The 15,212-nt window shown below is 47.7% G+C and overlaps 1 protein-coding gene across 2 annotated transcripts in view; it reads left to right on the forward strand.

Annotated features, from left to right (window-relative positions):
* Positions 1 to 15,212, forward strand: part of KDM4B (lysine demethylase 4B) — a 254,704-nt gene that overhangs the window by 219,246 nt on the left and 20,246 nt on the right. For both annotated transcript variants that reach the window (XM_060691827.2, XM_087871259.1), the window contains 4 exons: positions 4,639 to 4,861; positions 9,464 to 9,540; positions 13,057 to 13,112; positions 13,746 to 13,854. In XM_060691827.2, the coding sequence (XP_060547810.2) occupies positions 4,639 to 4,861; positions 9,464 to 9,540; positions 13,057 to 13,112; positions 13,746 to 13,854 (465 nt within the window). The remainder of the gene's footprint in view (positions 1 to 4,638; positions 4,862 to 9,463; positions 9,541 to 13,056; positions 13,113 to 13,745; positions 13,855 to 15,212) is intronic.

Genomic DNA, 15,212 nt, shown 5'->3' on the forward strand with positions numbered 1-15,212 from the left:
TGCACATGCACATGCCACCCCCTTACGCTTCCCCCACTTTTAGCACACGATGGCCCGGTGGGCCCGGTAGGCCTGTTTTTTTGTCCTCCCCAGGCTCCAGAGGCTTTCTAGGAGCCTGGGGAGGGCGAAAACAGCCTCCCCCCTCCCCCAGAGGCCCTCCGTAGGCCGGAAATGGCCCATTTCCCAACTTCTGGTGGGACCGGAAGACCGGTTTTTTCTCTCCCCAGGCTCCAGAGGCTTTCTAGGAGCCTGGGGAGGACAAAAACAGTCTTCCTCAGTCCCCTGGAGACCATCCGGAGACCAATAACAGCCCATTTCCCGACTTCCGGTGGGCCCGAAAGGCCCGAAAATCAGCTGGCTGGCGCACACATGCACACTGGAGCTGAGCTAGGACAATGCTCGCGTGCCCACAGATATGGCTCCGTGTGCCACAGGTTCGCCATCACGGGCCTAGATCAAAACACCCCTGTTCTTTCAAGGTCATTCAGCCAAATCTCCCCATATTGGCACTGTGAGCTTTTGACGACAACGAAGCTTACCGGCATATTGGGTTGTTTTGACAGATTTGACCGTGAATAACTTCGGCCGCTTTTTAGTTCTGGAGTTGGCCAGAATGATTGGCAATCTGAGCTATCCCAGAGCTGAACTCTATTAGGGTTTATGGGCCAAAACCAGCAGTTTGGACTCGGCAACGTATTGGCTATCTCTGCAGCCATTGGACCATCGGTGTCATAATGCAGTCTTGGCTCTCAGCCATCCTGACCATTGCGTTTTTTTGTTTTTTTTAACAAACTGCTGTTTCTCAGTTGCAGTCCCAAGTAGAGCGTTACACAGTAGCCTAAATATGTGGCGATAAAGGCATAAGTCCCTATCGTGAAAATTTTACCATCCAGAAAGGACCGTAACTGGTGTATCAACCTGAGTTGAGCATAGTCCCCCTTGGCTGCAGCTTCGGCCTCTACACCCAGAAGAAGCTCCAAAGCCAGGTGGACTCCCAAATTGTGGATCTGTTCTTTTCGAGGAAGGACAACCATGTCCAAAACAGTCATTGGGACAGTCCGATGAGTCTTCATCATCATCATCTTTTAACAACCCCATAATCCCTTGCAGGGTGGAATCTGAGCAACTGAATGGAGCTAGCAGAGTGTTTTAATGGCCATATGCCATTCCTGTCGCCAGTGCGGAGTTTTGTTCAGCAGATATATATTCCCATTGTGCCCAGAGAGAGAAATATCTGCCTCTACCTAGGGTCGAACTCACAGCCTCCTGATTGTGAGGCGAGAGCTCCAGCTCTAGGCCACCGCACCACTCCAGGACAGTCCAATGAATCTTGACGGTACAAAGTTGCCAAATATTATGTACCTCAGGGGTCTCCAGTCTTGGCAACTTTATCTTGGTTGTCCCATTCTGACCTCTGTTGCTGTCTCAGGTAGAGATGGATCTGTCAGGATCCTGATGGGATCTCAACCTGAACCAACAGGTGACACCTTCTATTGACTGCATCTTGATGTTTCAGTAGCGGTGGGGAGACCATCAAGCCCTAAGGCCCCATGTATTGGGGGCAAGCCAACCTCAACTGGTCCTCCCCCATTACTGTTGACTGAAGCCACATGCTAAGATGGATTTATGCAGGGGTGAAATCCAGCGGGTTCTTACAGGTTCTGGAGAACCGATAGCAGAAATTTTGAGTAGTTCGGAGAACCGGCAAATACCACCTCTGGCTGGGCCCAGAGTGGGGTGGGAATGAGGATTTTGCACTATCCTTCCCATGGAGTGGGGTGGAATGGGGATTTTGCAGTATCCTGCCACAACACGCCCACCAAGCCACAACACGCCCACCAAGGCATGCCCACAGAACCGGTAGTAAAAAAATGTGAATTTCACCACTGGATTTACATCTACAGAGATTCTCAGTCATCCAGGTCATGGTTGTCCCAAAGATGCTTATTCAAGAGGCAACTGGATTTTCTTGTTTTTCTTTGAAGACGTTTCACTTCTCACCCAAGAAGCTTCTTCAGCTCTGACTGGACGGTGGGGAACGGAAGGATTTATGCTCCTTGCAGACAGCTGGTCATTTGCATCCTTTGAGAGGGTCGTTGAGGCCACTTGGAGGTTTGTCGGTGTCCTCGGGGGTCACCTGAGTGGTGCGAATGGGTGTGGAGCCTTCTTGGAACAGCTGAAAGGACTCTGTTGTGTAGCGGTGCTTTCCTTTAGGGTGTATTCTGCCTTATGTCCCTTCACTGTTGAACACAGGTGCAGGTGGTTTGGGGATGAGTTTGAATTCAAGAAGGCTCAATACCATACCCATTTGAACCACTCAGGTGACCCTGAGGCAGGGGTGGGCTCCTGGGGGTTCGGCAGGGTTTGGGCGATCCTCTAGCCAAGGATCACCGGGGTTCGGCAAACCCCCAAATGCCACCCCTAGCTAGCCCCGTCCATCCCACCCCTCCCAGGAGTCTCCACATGGCCCGTTCATCATTCCAGATAAGTGCAGGGGCCGCGCGGAGGGTCTGGGAGGGCAAAAAACAGGCCTACCGGAAGTCTGGACACGGGCCTGTTTCTGGCCTCCAGAGGGCTTCTGGACCCCGGGGGAAGCTATTTTCACCCTCCCGGAGGCTCAAGGAAAGCCTCCAGAGCCTGGGGAGGGTGAAAAATGCCCCCCTGCTGTGGTGCAGGTGGCCAACTAGGCCACGCCCAGCATGGCCACGCCCACCCAGCAACCGGGCAGAGAACCCGTTGCTAAAGGATCTGAAACCCACCCCTGCCCTGAGGACACAGATACACCTCCTAGTGGTCTCAACAACTCTAAAAGGATGCAAATGAGCAACTGTCTGCAAGGAGTATAAATCCTTCTGTTCCCCACCATCCAGTCAGAGCTGAAGAAGCTTCTTGGGATGAGAAGCAAAACGTCTTCAGAGCACCTTCGGGGGCAAGATGGGTTGGAACCATCGTAAAATCAGTTATTTCCCGTGGTTGATGCTATCAACAACCAACGAGATCCGAAAGAACTAAGAGGGGGGGGCCTTAATTCTAGATCTTGATGGAGGTCATCCATCAGAACAGCCTGTGTCACATCAGGGTCTGAATCTAGACTGGGAGAGATCTAGATAATCAACCGTTCGGTTGTGCTTTAATTGGGGCCTGGATTTTTCTCTACTGAAGTTGCCTTTCTACACTGACCACCGGAATATTTGAAAAGGGCCAACTTTCCAATCCTGTTAGCCAACTAGGAAAGTGAGGTGGTCTATGGAGATTCTCCATCATCCCCGGTCATGGTTGTCCTAAAAGTGCCTTTCCAAAAGGCACCTGGTCTTACTTGGTTTCATCCAAGAAGCTTCTTCAATTCAATTCAGTTCTTCAGAACTGAGGAAGCTTCTCGGATGAGACGCGAAATGCTTTCAAGGAGGGGAAAAAAACAAGATGTCAGCGTTCCAAATTCTGATCTCCTTCAGCGCTGACATGAATGAATGAAAGAGGGAGAAGCTTTGCTTTAATGCTGAGATGAACTTTTACCTAGTTCCCTGCTCTTCAGTAGATAGCGTTACCTGGGTGACAGAGGGAGGGGGGAAATTCCTGTGAAAAGAAAGTGCTTGGGACGAAGAGATGGATCTGCACGATGGCCAATGAGACATTGGGGTTGAAGAACGGAAAGGGAGGGGTTTGGAAGGAGGTGCCAGTCTTGGCTGCACCCAGAGTTCAGGGATGTCGTTCTCCTATTCTTAAATTTAAAAAAAAGATTCATCAGAGACCTTGCGTTTGAGAATGAAGTTTATTTAAGATAGCAACGAAACCTGACACAAGAAAGTCCAGTTGCCTTTTGGAAAAAAAGGGAGAGGAAAGAGGGTTGTTACTCTCAGAGCTAAATCCTAAATGACGGATTGTATTTGATTCAATCTGTAGAAATTTGATTTAACGCAATTCTAGGGACTGGATAAACCAAAATGATTGAGACCCCAGGGCGCTCTCAACTTGTTCTCCTTAACTAAAAATCAAACAAATTCAATCAATTAGAATAGAGCTGGAAGAGACCTTGGAGGGCTTCTACTCCAGCTCCTTACTCAAGCAAGAGACCCTATCCCATTTCAGACAGGTGGCTGTTTAGTCTCTTCTTAAAAACCTCCAGCGATGGAGCGCCCATGATTTCTGGTGGCAAGCTGTTCCACTGATTAATTGTCCTTACTGTCAGGAAGTTTCTCCTTAATTCCAGGTTGCTTTTCTCCTCGATTAGTTTCCATCCATTATTTCTTGTCCTGCCCTCTGGTGCTTTGGGAAATAATTTGACTCCCCTCCTCTTTGTGGCAGCCCCTCAGATACTTTTTCTAGTTTGCCAAGAACTTCCTCTTTCGTTCGAAAAAAGAGAACAGATGCTTTCAGACTCCTTTTAGCTATAAAAGAGGTCCAGGGAATAAATGGCTGCTCAGCGCTCACGACACTCATGATGATGATGGGCGGCAAAACGTCCTGCTCAGACCGAGGAAAGCTGTGAGGGCAACGTATAATAACCGACAGGAAATAATTCCCTTTATTGTTGTGGAGAAAAACACTTTTCACAAAGAGCAGTTTTCACTTCTGTGGCGGGTGAAGTAAGTGGGGATCCCCTGCAATCATAATTTGGATAATGTGTTTTTCTGCTCCAAGGTCTCGCCGGTGGAAAAGGAGACGGCCTCGCTGCCCGGGGCTGAAAGCCCCTCGCTCCAGCCCCCTTTTAAAAACGGGCAGAAGACCAAACCTCTGATCCCGGAAATGTGCTTCACCTCAAGCAGCGAGAACACGGAGCCCCTCCCGTCCAACTCCTACATCGGAGATGATGGGAACAGCTTGTTAATCTCCTGTGCCAAATGCTGCCTGCAAGTCCACGCCAGTAAGTGCCGGCAACTTCCAGATTCCGTGCTGCGGCAACTTTTCTGCCTGTCTTCTCTTTTGCCAAAAAAAAAGGCTTCTGCGTTGGATGGGATCCCCTCTTTAACAGAAGGACAGGGTGGGGAGGGACCTTGGAAGACTTCTAGTCCAATCCCCTGCTCAGGCAGGAGACCCTAGACCAGTGATGGCTAAACTTTTTGCCATGTGCGCGTGTGACCCTCCCCCGCGCCCATGCCCATGCGCATGCGCACGCAACCCCACCCACCCCCGCTCCTGGCACATGATCGCCTGGTAGGCCCATTTTTCTTTCTTACCTGGTTCCAGATCCTCTCTATGCATCTGGGAAGGGCAAAAACAGCCTTTCCCACTCCCTTGGAGGCCCTACGGAGGCTGAAAGGGCCTCTCTAGGAGTCTGTAGGAGCCTCTCTAGGAGTCTCTGGAGGCTGGGGACAGGAAAAAACGTCACTTCCTGTCCCATCGGGAGTTGGGAAATGGGCCCTTTCAGCCTCCGTAGGGCCTCCAAGGAAGTGGGAAAGGCTGTTTTCGCCCTTCCCAGATGCATAGAGAGGATCTGGAGCCAGGTAAGAAAGAAAAACGGGCCTTCCCCACCCCACCCCCGGCCCTCCAGAGGCAGGAAACAGCCTGTTTCCCTACTTCTGGTAGGCCCAGAAGGCCCGAAAATCAGCTGGCTGGTGCGCGCATGCGCCCCAGAGCTGAGCTGGCGTGCCCACTAATATGGCTCCGCGTGCCACCTGTGACACGCGTGCCATAGGTTCGCCATCACAGCTGTACACCATTTTAGATAAACAGAACAAGAGAATGGGGAGGGACCTTGGAGGTCTTCTAGTCCAACCCCCTGCTCAGGCAGGAGACCCTAGACCATTTCAGTCAAATGACTGTCCAGTCTCTTCTTAAAAACCTCCAGTATTGGAGCACCCACAATTTCTGGTAGCAAGCTGTTCCACTGGTTAATTGTCCTCCCTGTTAGGAAATTTCTCCTTAATTCCAGATTGCTTCTCTCCTTGATTAGTTTCCATCCGTTTTTGTTCTGTTTTTTGTCCTGCCCTCAGTTGCTTTGAAGAATAGCTTGACTCCCTCTTCTTTATGGCAGCTCCTCAGATACTGGAAGACTGCTATCATGTCACTCCCCTAGTCCTTCTTTTCATTAAACTAGACATCCCCAATTCCTGAAATTCCGTTCTTCATATGTTTTAGCCTCCAGGCCCCTCATCCAGGGGTGAAATGCTCCCGGTTCGGACCGGATCGCCCGATCCAGTAGCGATGGAGGCGGGTGGTTCGGAGAACCAGTAGCAAAAATCCCTGCCCCCCTCCCCCCCCCCATTCCCAACTGAGCCGCACAATCATCAGAGGCTTTTTTTTTACTTTTTAAAGCATTTTTTCTACAACCTCTTCGGCCGAAAAAATGCTTTTAAAAGTAAAAAAAAAAGCCTCTGATGATCGCGCGGCTCGGCTGGGATCGTCAAAGGCTTTTAAAAGAAAAAAACCCTTTTTTTTCTTTTAAATGCCTCTGACAATCCAAGCTGAGTTACCTGATTGGCAGAGGCTTTTTAAAAGCCTCTGACGATCAGGCAACTCAGCTGGGATCGTCAGAGCCTTTTGAAAGCATTTTTTTTACAACCTCTTCGCCGAAGAAGTTGTAGAAAAAATGGTTTTAAAAGTAAAACAAAAAAAATTGGCCACGCCCACCCAGTCATATTACTCCCACCACCACCAAGCCACACCCACAGAACCCGTAGTAACGAATTTTAGATTTCACCACTGCCCTCATCATCTTTGTTGCTTTGTTCCATAGAGTCAAAATGCTAGCCACGATTCGAACAAGTAGGGCTTCTGATACAGGTAGTCCTTGACTTAAAACAGTTCATTTAGTGACCGTTCAAAGTGATCCAAAAAGGGACTGATGACCGTTTTTCACACTTACAACCGTCGCAGCCTCCCCGTGGTCATGTGATCAAAATTCGGACACTTGGCAAACGACTCATATTTGTGACGGCTGCAGCATCCCCGGGGTCACGTGATCTCCTTTTGCGACGTTCCAACAAGCAAAATCAATGGGGAAGCAGGATTCACTTTACAACCGTGTGACTCACTTAACAACTGCAGCGATTCCCTTAACGCCTGTGGTAAGAAAGGTGGTAAAATGGGACAAAACACACTTCACAACGCTTAGCAACGGAAATGTTAGGGTTCAATTGTGGCCGTAAGTCGAGGTGCTGCATTTCTAGCCAACTTCTTCACGTTCCTCAAAAGTGCCTGATTTCTTTGGCTCATCTTTTTTTCTCAAAATGCATTTTTCCTTCCCAAAGATGAGTTTTCTATCCTGCGTCAAGTAAACGGAGGTTTCTTTTTCTGGTGGTCACAAAGCAAGAAATCCGTACCAAAGGCGTCATGCTCTCTTCACAAAGCTGTTGAGTTTTAGATAAATACTTCAGCCAAGACCCACCGGTCACATTTCGGCTTTCTAATCAACTTTCCAAGGAACAACCCGCAAACTCTTTTTTTTAAAATAAAGGAATTATTTATTTAAATTAGTCACATACCGGCATATGTTTCCATAGGCTGCCCTTCTATAGGTTTCTGTTTATGGAAGGGAAGAAATTAGATTGGAAGGAATGTTATATAAATTAACAAAAGCTCCCTTTGGCTTTGGGATAGTAATTATTATAGATTGTCCTCAACTTAGGGCCACAGTTGAACCCAAAATTTCTGTTGCTAAGCGAGACAGTTGTTCAGTGAGTTTTTCCCCATCTTACGACCTTTCTTGCCACTGTTATTCAGTGACTCACTGCTGTTAAGTGAGTCACACGGTTGTTAAGTGAATCTGGCTTCCCCATTGACTTGCTTGTCAGAGGGTCGCAAAAGGCGATCATGTGTCCCCGGGACACTGCAACGGTCATAAATACGAGTCAGCTGCTGAGCGTCTGAATTGTGATCACGTGACTGTGGGGCTGTTGCAACCGTCGTAAGTGTGAAAAACAGCCATGAGTCACTTTTTGTGGTGCCCTTGTTACTCCGAATGGCCACTAAACGAACTATTGTAATTTGAGGACTACCTTGTAATTCCCATAGTTGCCTCTTAAGTAAAATTAAAAGTGTTCCCTTTGTTTGGAATTCTTGAAACACTTTTCACAAATACTTTGAAAAAAACCAACCGCTCTCTCTTCTGTCTTCCCAAAGAGAAGGTTCAGAAACGGACTGCTGAGGACGGGTTTCCCCTGGCAATTGGAGAGAAGCAGCATTTTATTTTATTTTATTTTATTTTATTTTATTTTATTTATATGCTGCCCTTCTCCGGAGACTCAGGGCGGCTTACAATGCGCTAAGCAATAGCCTTCATACTTTGGTATATTTTACAAAGTCAGCTTATTGCCCCCCACAACTGGGTCCTCAATTTACCTACCTTAGAAAGGATGGAAGGCTGAGTCAACCTTGAGCCTGGCGAGATTCGAACCTGCAGTAATTGCAGGCAGCTGGTCTTAATAACAGGGTGCTTTAGACCACTGTACTACCAAGGCTCTACATTTATTAAATGTACAGTAGTGGCTAGAATTGTGGAAACCTTTTGGGAAAAGTATATTTTCTAAAACTAGCTAATAACATCACTTTTTTTTTAGTAGTACCATAAAATTATATATCAATGAAAAGATAATTTAATCAAGAATGTAATGCAATAACTTTCATGAAGGATTTGCTATTAGAATAGCAATTACAGTTATAAAGAAGAAAAGTGAAACACATAGAAAAAACAAGATATACAAAAATTATCACCATGTCAGTTTTTTTTTTTTTTTTAAATTTGATTTATATGCCGCCCTTCTCCGGAGACTCAGGTCTTAATAAGCTTAATAACAGGGTGCCTTAAACCCCTGTACTATCAAGGCTTGTTAATAGTTGGGTAACCTTTAGCATGAATGACGGCCTTACAACGTCTTCCCATGGAGTGAACCAAGTCTTTGAGTTCTGCAGCTGTTATCATGCGAAACCAAGATTGAAGGATTGCTTCTATTAACTGGGCTTTATTGCTGGGTCGCTTCTGACTAACAAGTTTCTTTTAAATTAAATTAAATTAATTCAATTTATATGCCGCCCCTCTCCGAAGACTCAGGGCGGCTCCATAGATTTTCAATTGGGTTAAGAAGGTCTGGGCTATTCCCAGGCCATTCCAGCAATGGAATAGGATTATCTTGAAACTCCCCCCCCCCCAAAAAAGTGGTGTTATTAGCCATCAAACCTCAAAAATACACTTTTCCCAAAAGGTTTCCAAAATTTTGGCCACTACTGTACATGGTACATCTCTCTATCAAGCGAATCTGGACTCTGCCATAAATAACAATACAGCAATTAAAAAATTAATCCTGTCTTAAACCTCCCGATAGATGCGCTGTTTATATATTTTCTCTTTGTATTGTGGCACCTACTTTTGATGATGGAGAACAGGAAAAAAAAGCATTTGTCTTTGATTGAGTTTGATTTAAATGCTTTGGGAAAAGAGCTCACCACAAGTGATTGTAACTGATTTACGTGGTTCTTTTCTTCCAGTTCTTTTTTTCCCCCAGTTTGATACTTTTTTTTTTCATTACAGGTTGCTATGGGATACGCCCGGACCTTGTGAATGAAGGCTGGACCTGTTCCCGTTGCTCAGCAAACTCACTGCTAGCGGTAGGCAAAACCTCTTTCTTGGTAGCCCCCCCCCCCAAAAAAAAGCAAAGTGGAGGGCTGGATCCCAGCATAATCAGAGGTGGTATTCAGCCGGTTCGGACAAGTTCGGGTGAACCAGTATGAAAATTTTGAGTAGTTTGGAGAACCGGCAAATGCTACTTCTGGCTGGCCCCACTCCTGCCGTTTCCTGTCCTATATTCCCTTGTTTTTTAGCTCGGCTGATTTGCGCGGCAGAGCGGATTGCCACACTTCAGCTGCACTAAACAACAACTCAGCTCACCAGCGCTGACACCGAGGGCGGTCTTTGAGTGCTGCGCACAGGCACAAAGACCGTGTTAGGCACATGAAGCATGCTCTCATAGAACCGGTAGGAAAAGATTTGGAATCCCACCACTGAGCATAATGCTAGCTTTGAGCCCAAGGGTGGTGATTGTTTTGGGCGGTGGTGGTGATGAAGATAAAGAGGATGAAGAGGATGGATGATGAAGAAAAAGAAAGACTGGGGGCGATATTTATTTATTTATTTATTTTTAAATTTGTATACCGCCCTTCTCCCTGAGGACTCAGGGCGGTGAACAGCCAAGTAAAAACATAAACTACAAACATTAAAATACAATTAAAAAGATATCTATAAATTTGGCCCCATGATTAAAAACAATAACAGACAATTAAAAACATTTTAAAAAGTGTTAGGCCAGCCCAGCTTGCTGAAAAAAGAAGGTTTTAAGGGCAGTGGTCTTCCAATATAATATCTAAGGCAGTGGCCCTCAATCTTTTAGGCACCAGAGAGAGGTTCTGTGGAGAGAGGTTTCTCTGTGGAGCGGAGGGGCCGTGGTTTCACATGCTTCCTGCATCCCGCAGATGGGGCTTCGCTTGTTTGCGCGGAACGGTTTCTGGCATGCCATGGACCGGGGGTCGGGGACCCCTGATCTAAGGTACTGCCACAAAGAAGAAAGGGGTCCACCTATTCTCCAAAGCACCTGAAGGCAGGGCAAAAAGGAACAGATGGAAGCTTATCAAAAGAAAAATCCAACCTAGAACTAAGAAGAAATTTCCTGACAGTGAGAACAGTTAATCCGTGGAACGGCTTGCCTTCAGAAGCTGTGGGTGGAGATTTTAAGAGGAGATTGGATAACCATTTGTCTGGAATGGTATAGGGCAGGGGTGTCAGACTCAAGGCCCGGGGGCCAGATCCGGCCAACAGGGTGCTTATTTATTTCTTATTATTATTTATTAGTTTGATTTATATGCCGCCCTTCTCCGGAGACTCAGGGCAGCTTACAATGCAATATTGTAATATTGCATTGTAAAATATGCACTATTTTAAGCAATAGCCTTCATACTTTTGTATATACCTGCTTAGTAGGGCTTTCGGGCCCCTCTAAGCGTGTTCTATTTTTTATACAAAGTCAGCTTATTGCCCCCACAAACCGGGTCCTTATTTTACCTACCTCAGAAGGATGGAAGGCTGAGTCAACCTTGAGCCTGGTGAGAATTGAACTCGCAGTAATTGCAGGCAGCTGGCAGCTAAATACTACTTTAACAGTAGTTTAGTCCACTGCACCACCAGGCTCCTTAGATCTGCTTAGATCTGGCCCTGCGGGGCCGCCCTGGAAACAGCAAAGGACTGGCCTGCGGTGCTTCTGCCAGGGAAAACGGAGCTTGGGCAGATCGCGTGCAGCCCTCCCAAGCTCCGTTTTCACTGGCAGAGGGTTGCAGGAAGCCGTCGCAGCTGAAAATGGAGCCCGGGAGACCATTTTTGCTGGCAGAGCGCTTGGGCCACCACAGGCATCCCCAACACTAGTGACATCGAGCTGGCCTATGCCCACCCCGAGGTCAAACAACCATGATGCGGCCCTCAATGAAATCAAGTTTGACACCTTGGTATAGGGCAGTGATGGCTAACCTTTTTGCCATCGCGTGCCAGGAGAGGGGGGGGCGGGGGAGGGTCACGCGCACACGTGCCTACGCGCATGTGTGCACAACCCCCTTCCCCCCCACTCCTGGCACATGATGGCCTCGTAGGCCCGTTTTTCTTTCTTACCTAGTTCCAGATCCTCTCTGTGTATCTGGGAAGGGCGAAAACAGCCTTTCCCACTCCCTTGGAGGCCCTACGGAGGCTGAAAGCGCCCATTTCCCAACTCTCGGTGGGACAGGAAGTGACATTTTTTGCTGTCCCCAGCCTCCAGAACCTCTCTAGGAGTCTCTAGGAGCCTCTCTAGGAGTCTCTGGAGGATGGGGACAGGAAAAAACGTCACTTCCTGTCCCACCAAGAGTTGGGAAATGGGTCCTTTCAGCCTCCGTAGGGCCTCCAAGGGAGTGGGAAAAGCTGTTTTCCCCCTTCCCAGATACACAGAGAGGATCTGGAGCCAGGTAAGAAAGAAAAACGGGCCTTCCCCACCCCGCCCCCAGGCCCTCCAGAGGCAGGAAACAGCCTGTTTCCCTACTTCTGGTGGGCCCAGAAGGCCCGAAAATCAGCTGGCCGGCGTGCGCATGCGCCCCAGAGCTGAGCTGGAGTCCCCACTAATATGGCTCTGCGTGCCACTTGTGGCACGTGTGCCATAGGTTTGCCATCACGGGTATAGGGTTTCCTGCCTGAGCAGGGTATTAGACTAGAAGACCTCTGTCTTCTGGCGGCCAGCAGAGCCGGCAGGAGAATCGGACAGTGAGGAGGTTGGGGAGGAACCTGGGCCAGACCTGGGGGCTGGGAAACGCTCGGATGAGGGCTCTGCGTCGGAGGCAGAGAGGGAGACAGACAGCAGTGAGGCAGAGGAATAGCTGGAGCCCGTTCCCAGTGTGCTCATGCACAGAGCTGCCAGAAGACAAGAACAACTCAGAAAGCAGGGTCGACTCGGGAGTAAAGCCACACCTTGGAGGTGATTGGCCCCTCCCATAGGAAACAAAAGAGGGGAGAACGGGGAGTGGGCTTTTAACTGATTGGACAGGTCTCGCTGACTGTGAATGAAAGGAATTCACAGTTGTGTAAATAAAAGAGGTTTTGCCGGGACCAAGACAAAAAAGCTTCCTGCTTTTTAAGGGAGCCTAGATCAGAACAACCTCCAAGGTCCCTTCCAAACTCTGTTATTCTGTTGTTAAACATACTGTGATAATTGGTTTTTGTTTTAGAAGCATCCGGGAAGTGCTTTATCAGGACTCAGGTGTAGGAAAAGAGCAGGCAGAGTTGGGAGGGTGGAGTTAAGCAGGTTATTAGTTTAGAGTCCTTACATTCCCACAAGCAACTCCCAAGTCCAACCCCTCTTGAATTCCGTGGATCCTTTTGCCAGTCTAGTGTTGAATTTTAGTGGGCCAGATTCTTATGTGTAGCTCTTGACTAAATCATCTATGCTGCAACCTTATATATGGTCCTGATTCTTTGTGCCTCACATCCAGGGTGCTGGATACAATTCTTCTTACCTTTCCCTTCTCCTACCCCTCTGTCCCATAATTCCCCAAATATTTTGGTGGGAGATTCCCCCCCTCCTCCTTTTAATTATAATTTCTATGTTGCTTCCCCAGGATTGCTGTCTCTGTAATCTCAGGGGAGGAGCCCTTCAAAGAACTACAGATGGAAGGTAAATCGGCTATAAAGTGTTGTCTTTCTTTTAGCAAATAGCCCTTAGACTTATATACCCCTTTACAGCCCTCTGAGTGGTTTACAAATGTCAGCCTTTCGCCCCCAACAATCTGGGTCCTCATTTTTATCGAGCTCGGAAGGATGGAAGGCTGAGTCCACCTTGAGCCGGTTAGGATCGAACTGCTGGTAGTGGGCAGAGTCAGCCTGCAATGCTGCATTCTAATCACAGCGCCATCTTGGCTCAAGAGAAAGAGAGAGAGAGAGAGAGATTGTAGATAGACAGCAGGAAGAAAGAAAGAGAGAGAGAAAGAGAGAGAGAAAGAAAGAAAGAAAGAAAGAAAGAAAGAAAGAAAGAAAGAAAGAAAGAAAGAAAGAAAGAAAGAAAGATGATAGCAATAGCATTTAGACTTACATACCGCTTCACAGTGCTTTACAGCCTTGTCTAAGCGGTTTACAGAGTCAGCCTATGGCCCCCAACAATCTGGGTCCTCAGAGCGTGATGCAACGGTAGAGATTCCTGTCACACTTCTCCCGCTCTCTTCTTGATAACCTGATCTATTTTGGATGACTCTTTATATCCAGGGGAAAATAAATACTTCAATTTCTTTTCTCCATCTTGGACGTTTCGTAGGTGGGTGCATGTCATCTGCGCCATCGCTGTCCCCGAAGCCCGTTTTGTCAACATCCTCGAGCGCCACCCTGTAGATATAACTGCCATCCTCGAGCAACGGTGGAAACTGGTAAGAGGCCCCCCGAGTCCATTCTCGAACAAAGGCGGGAAACTGGGAACTCCTTTGGGAAGGGAAACAGAGCTTGACAGGTTAGTAGCGGTGGCCGGAAGTCGTAGAAGAGAATGTGGATAGCTCGGGGTTGAAGTGTGTCCTCCCTGATGCTCTTGGAGACGTTTCATTACCCAACAGGGAACATCATCAGTGCTAGAAGGAGAGGGGTTTGTAGAATGGTGGTGGTGGAGGGAGGAGGAGGACTGTGGGTCCTTGGTGCTCTCTGAACTTGGTTTTTCTCTTGCACACATTTCAGTACCCAACTAGGTAACATCATCAGTACTGAAAGGAAGGGGGAAGGGGAAGAAGGAGGAAGAGGACAACATCTGTGGGGTCCCTGGTGCTCTCTGAGCTGGGTTCTTTTCTTGCAGATATTTTATTACCTAGCTAGGTAACATCACCAGAGCTAGAAGCAGAAGCGGTATTCAGCCAGTTCGCATCGGTCTGAGTGAACTGGTAGCGGCAATTTGGCCTGGGTCGCCGAACAGGTAGTGACTTCTGGCTGACCACGCCCCCCCCAACCTGGTCACCCGGTCGTGAGAGAGGAAGCGGGGAGATTAAGGGCTGGGGCCTCTGAAGGAGGGGAAATGGGACTGGGGAAGGGAGAGCGGGCGGCATGCAAGATTAGGCCAGTCCTTTTATTTTATTTATTTTTTTATTTATTTGATTTGATTTGTAGACCGCCCTTCTCCAGCAGGACTCAGGGCGGTGAACAGCCGAGATAAAACAGAGCATACAAAATTTAAAAAAACAATTTAAAAGGTAATTAAATAATTTCGGCCCACAATTTTAAAACAACCCAATTAAAAGAGCCTTGGTACTACAGTGGTTTAAAGCACCCTGTTATTAACACAGCTGCCTGCAATTTACTGCTGGTTCGAATCTCTCCAAGGCTCAAGGTTGACTCAGCCTTCCATCCTTTCTAAGGTAGGTTAAATGAGGACCCAGTTTGTGGGGGCAATAAGCTGACTTTGTATAAATATACAAAAGTATGAAGGCTATTGCTTAACGCACTGTAAGCCGCCCTGAGTCTCCGGAGAAGGGCGGCATATAAATCAAATTAAAAAAAAAAAAAAAAAACAATTTCAAATTAAAATTAAAATCTTTGACAGATTAAGCCAGACCTGGGCAGAAAATAGGTAGATAGGTAGAAATTCATTTTTTTCCCCTACTAGGTTCTGTGGGCGTGGCTTGGCCATGGGGGGGTTGATTGACCAAGTGGGCGAGGGCATGAGTGACATCCAGTTGGACACGCCCACTCCATCACATGACACCACCAAGCCACGCCCACAGAACCGGTAGGGGAAAAAATTGAA

This window comes from Pantherophis guttatus, chromosome 1 (assembly GCF_059756535.1).
Source record: "Pantherophis guttatus breed Tessera chromosome 1, ASM5975653v1, whole genome shotgun sequence".
Lineage (NCBI taxonomy): Eukaryota > Metazoa > Chordata > Lepidosauria > Squamata > Colubridae > Pantherophis > Pantherophis guttatus.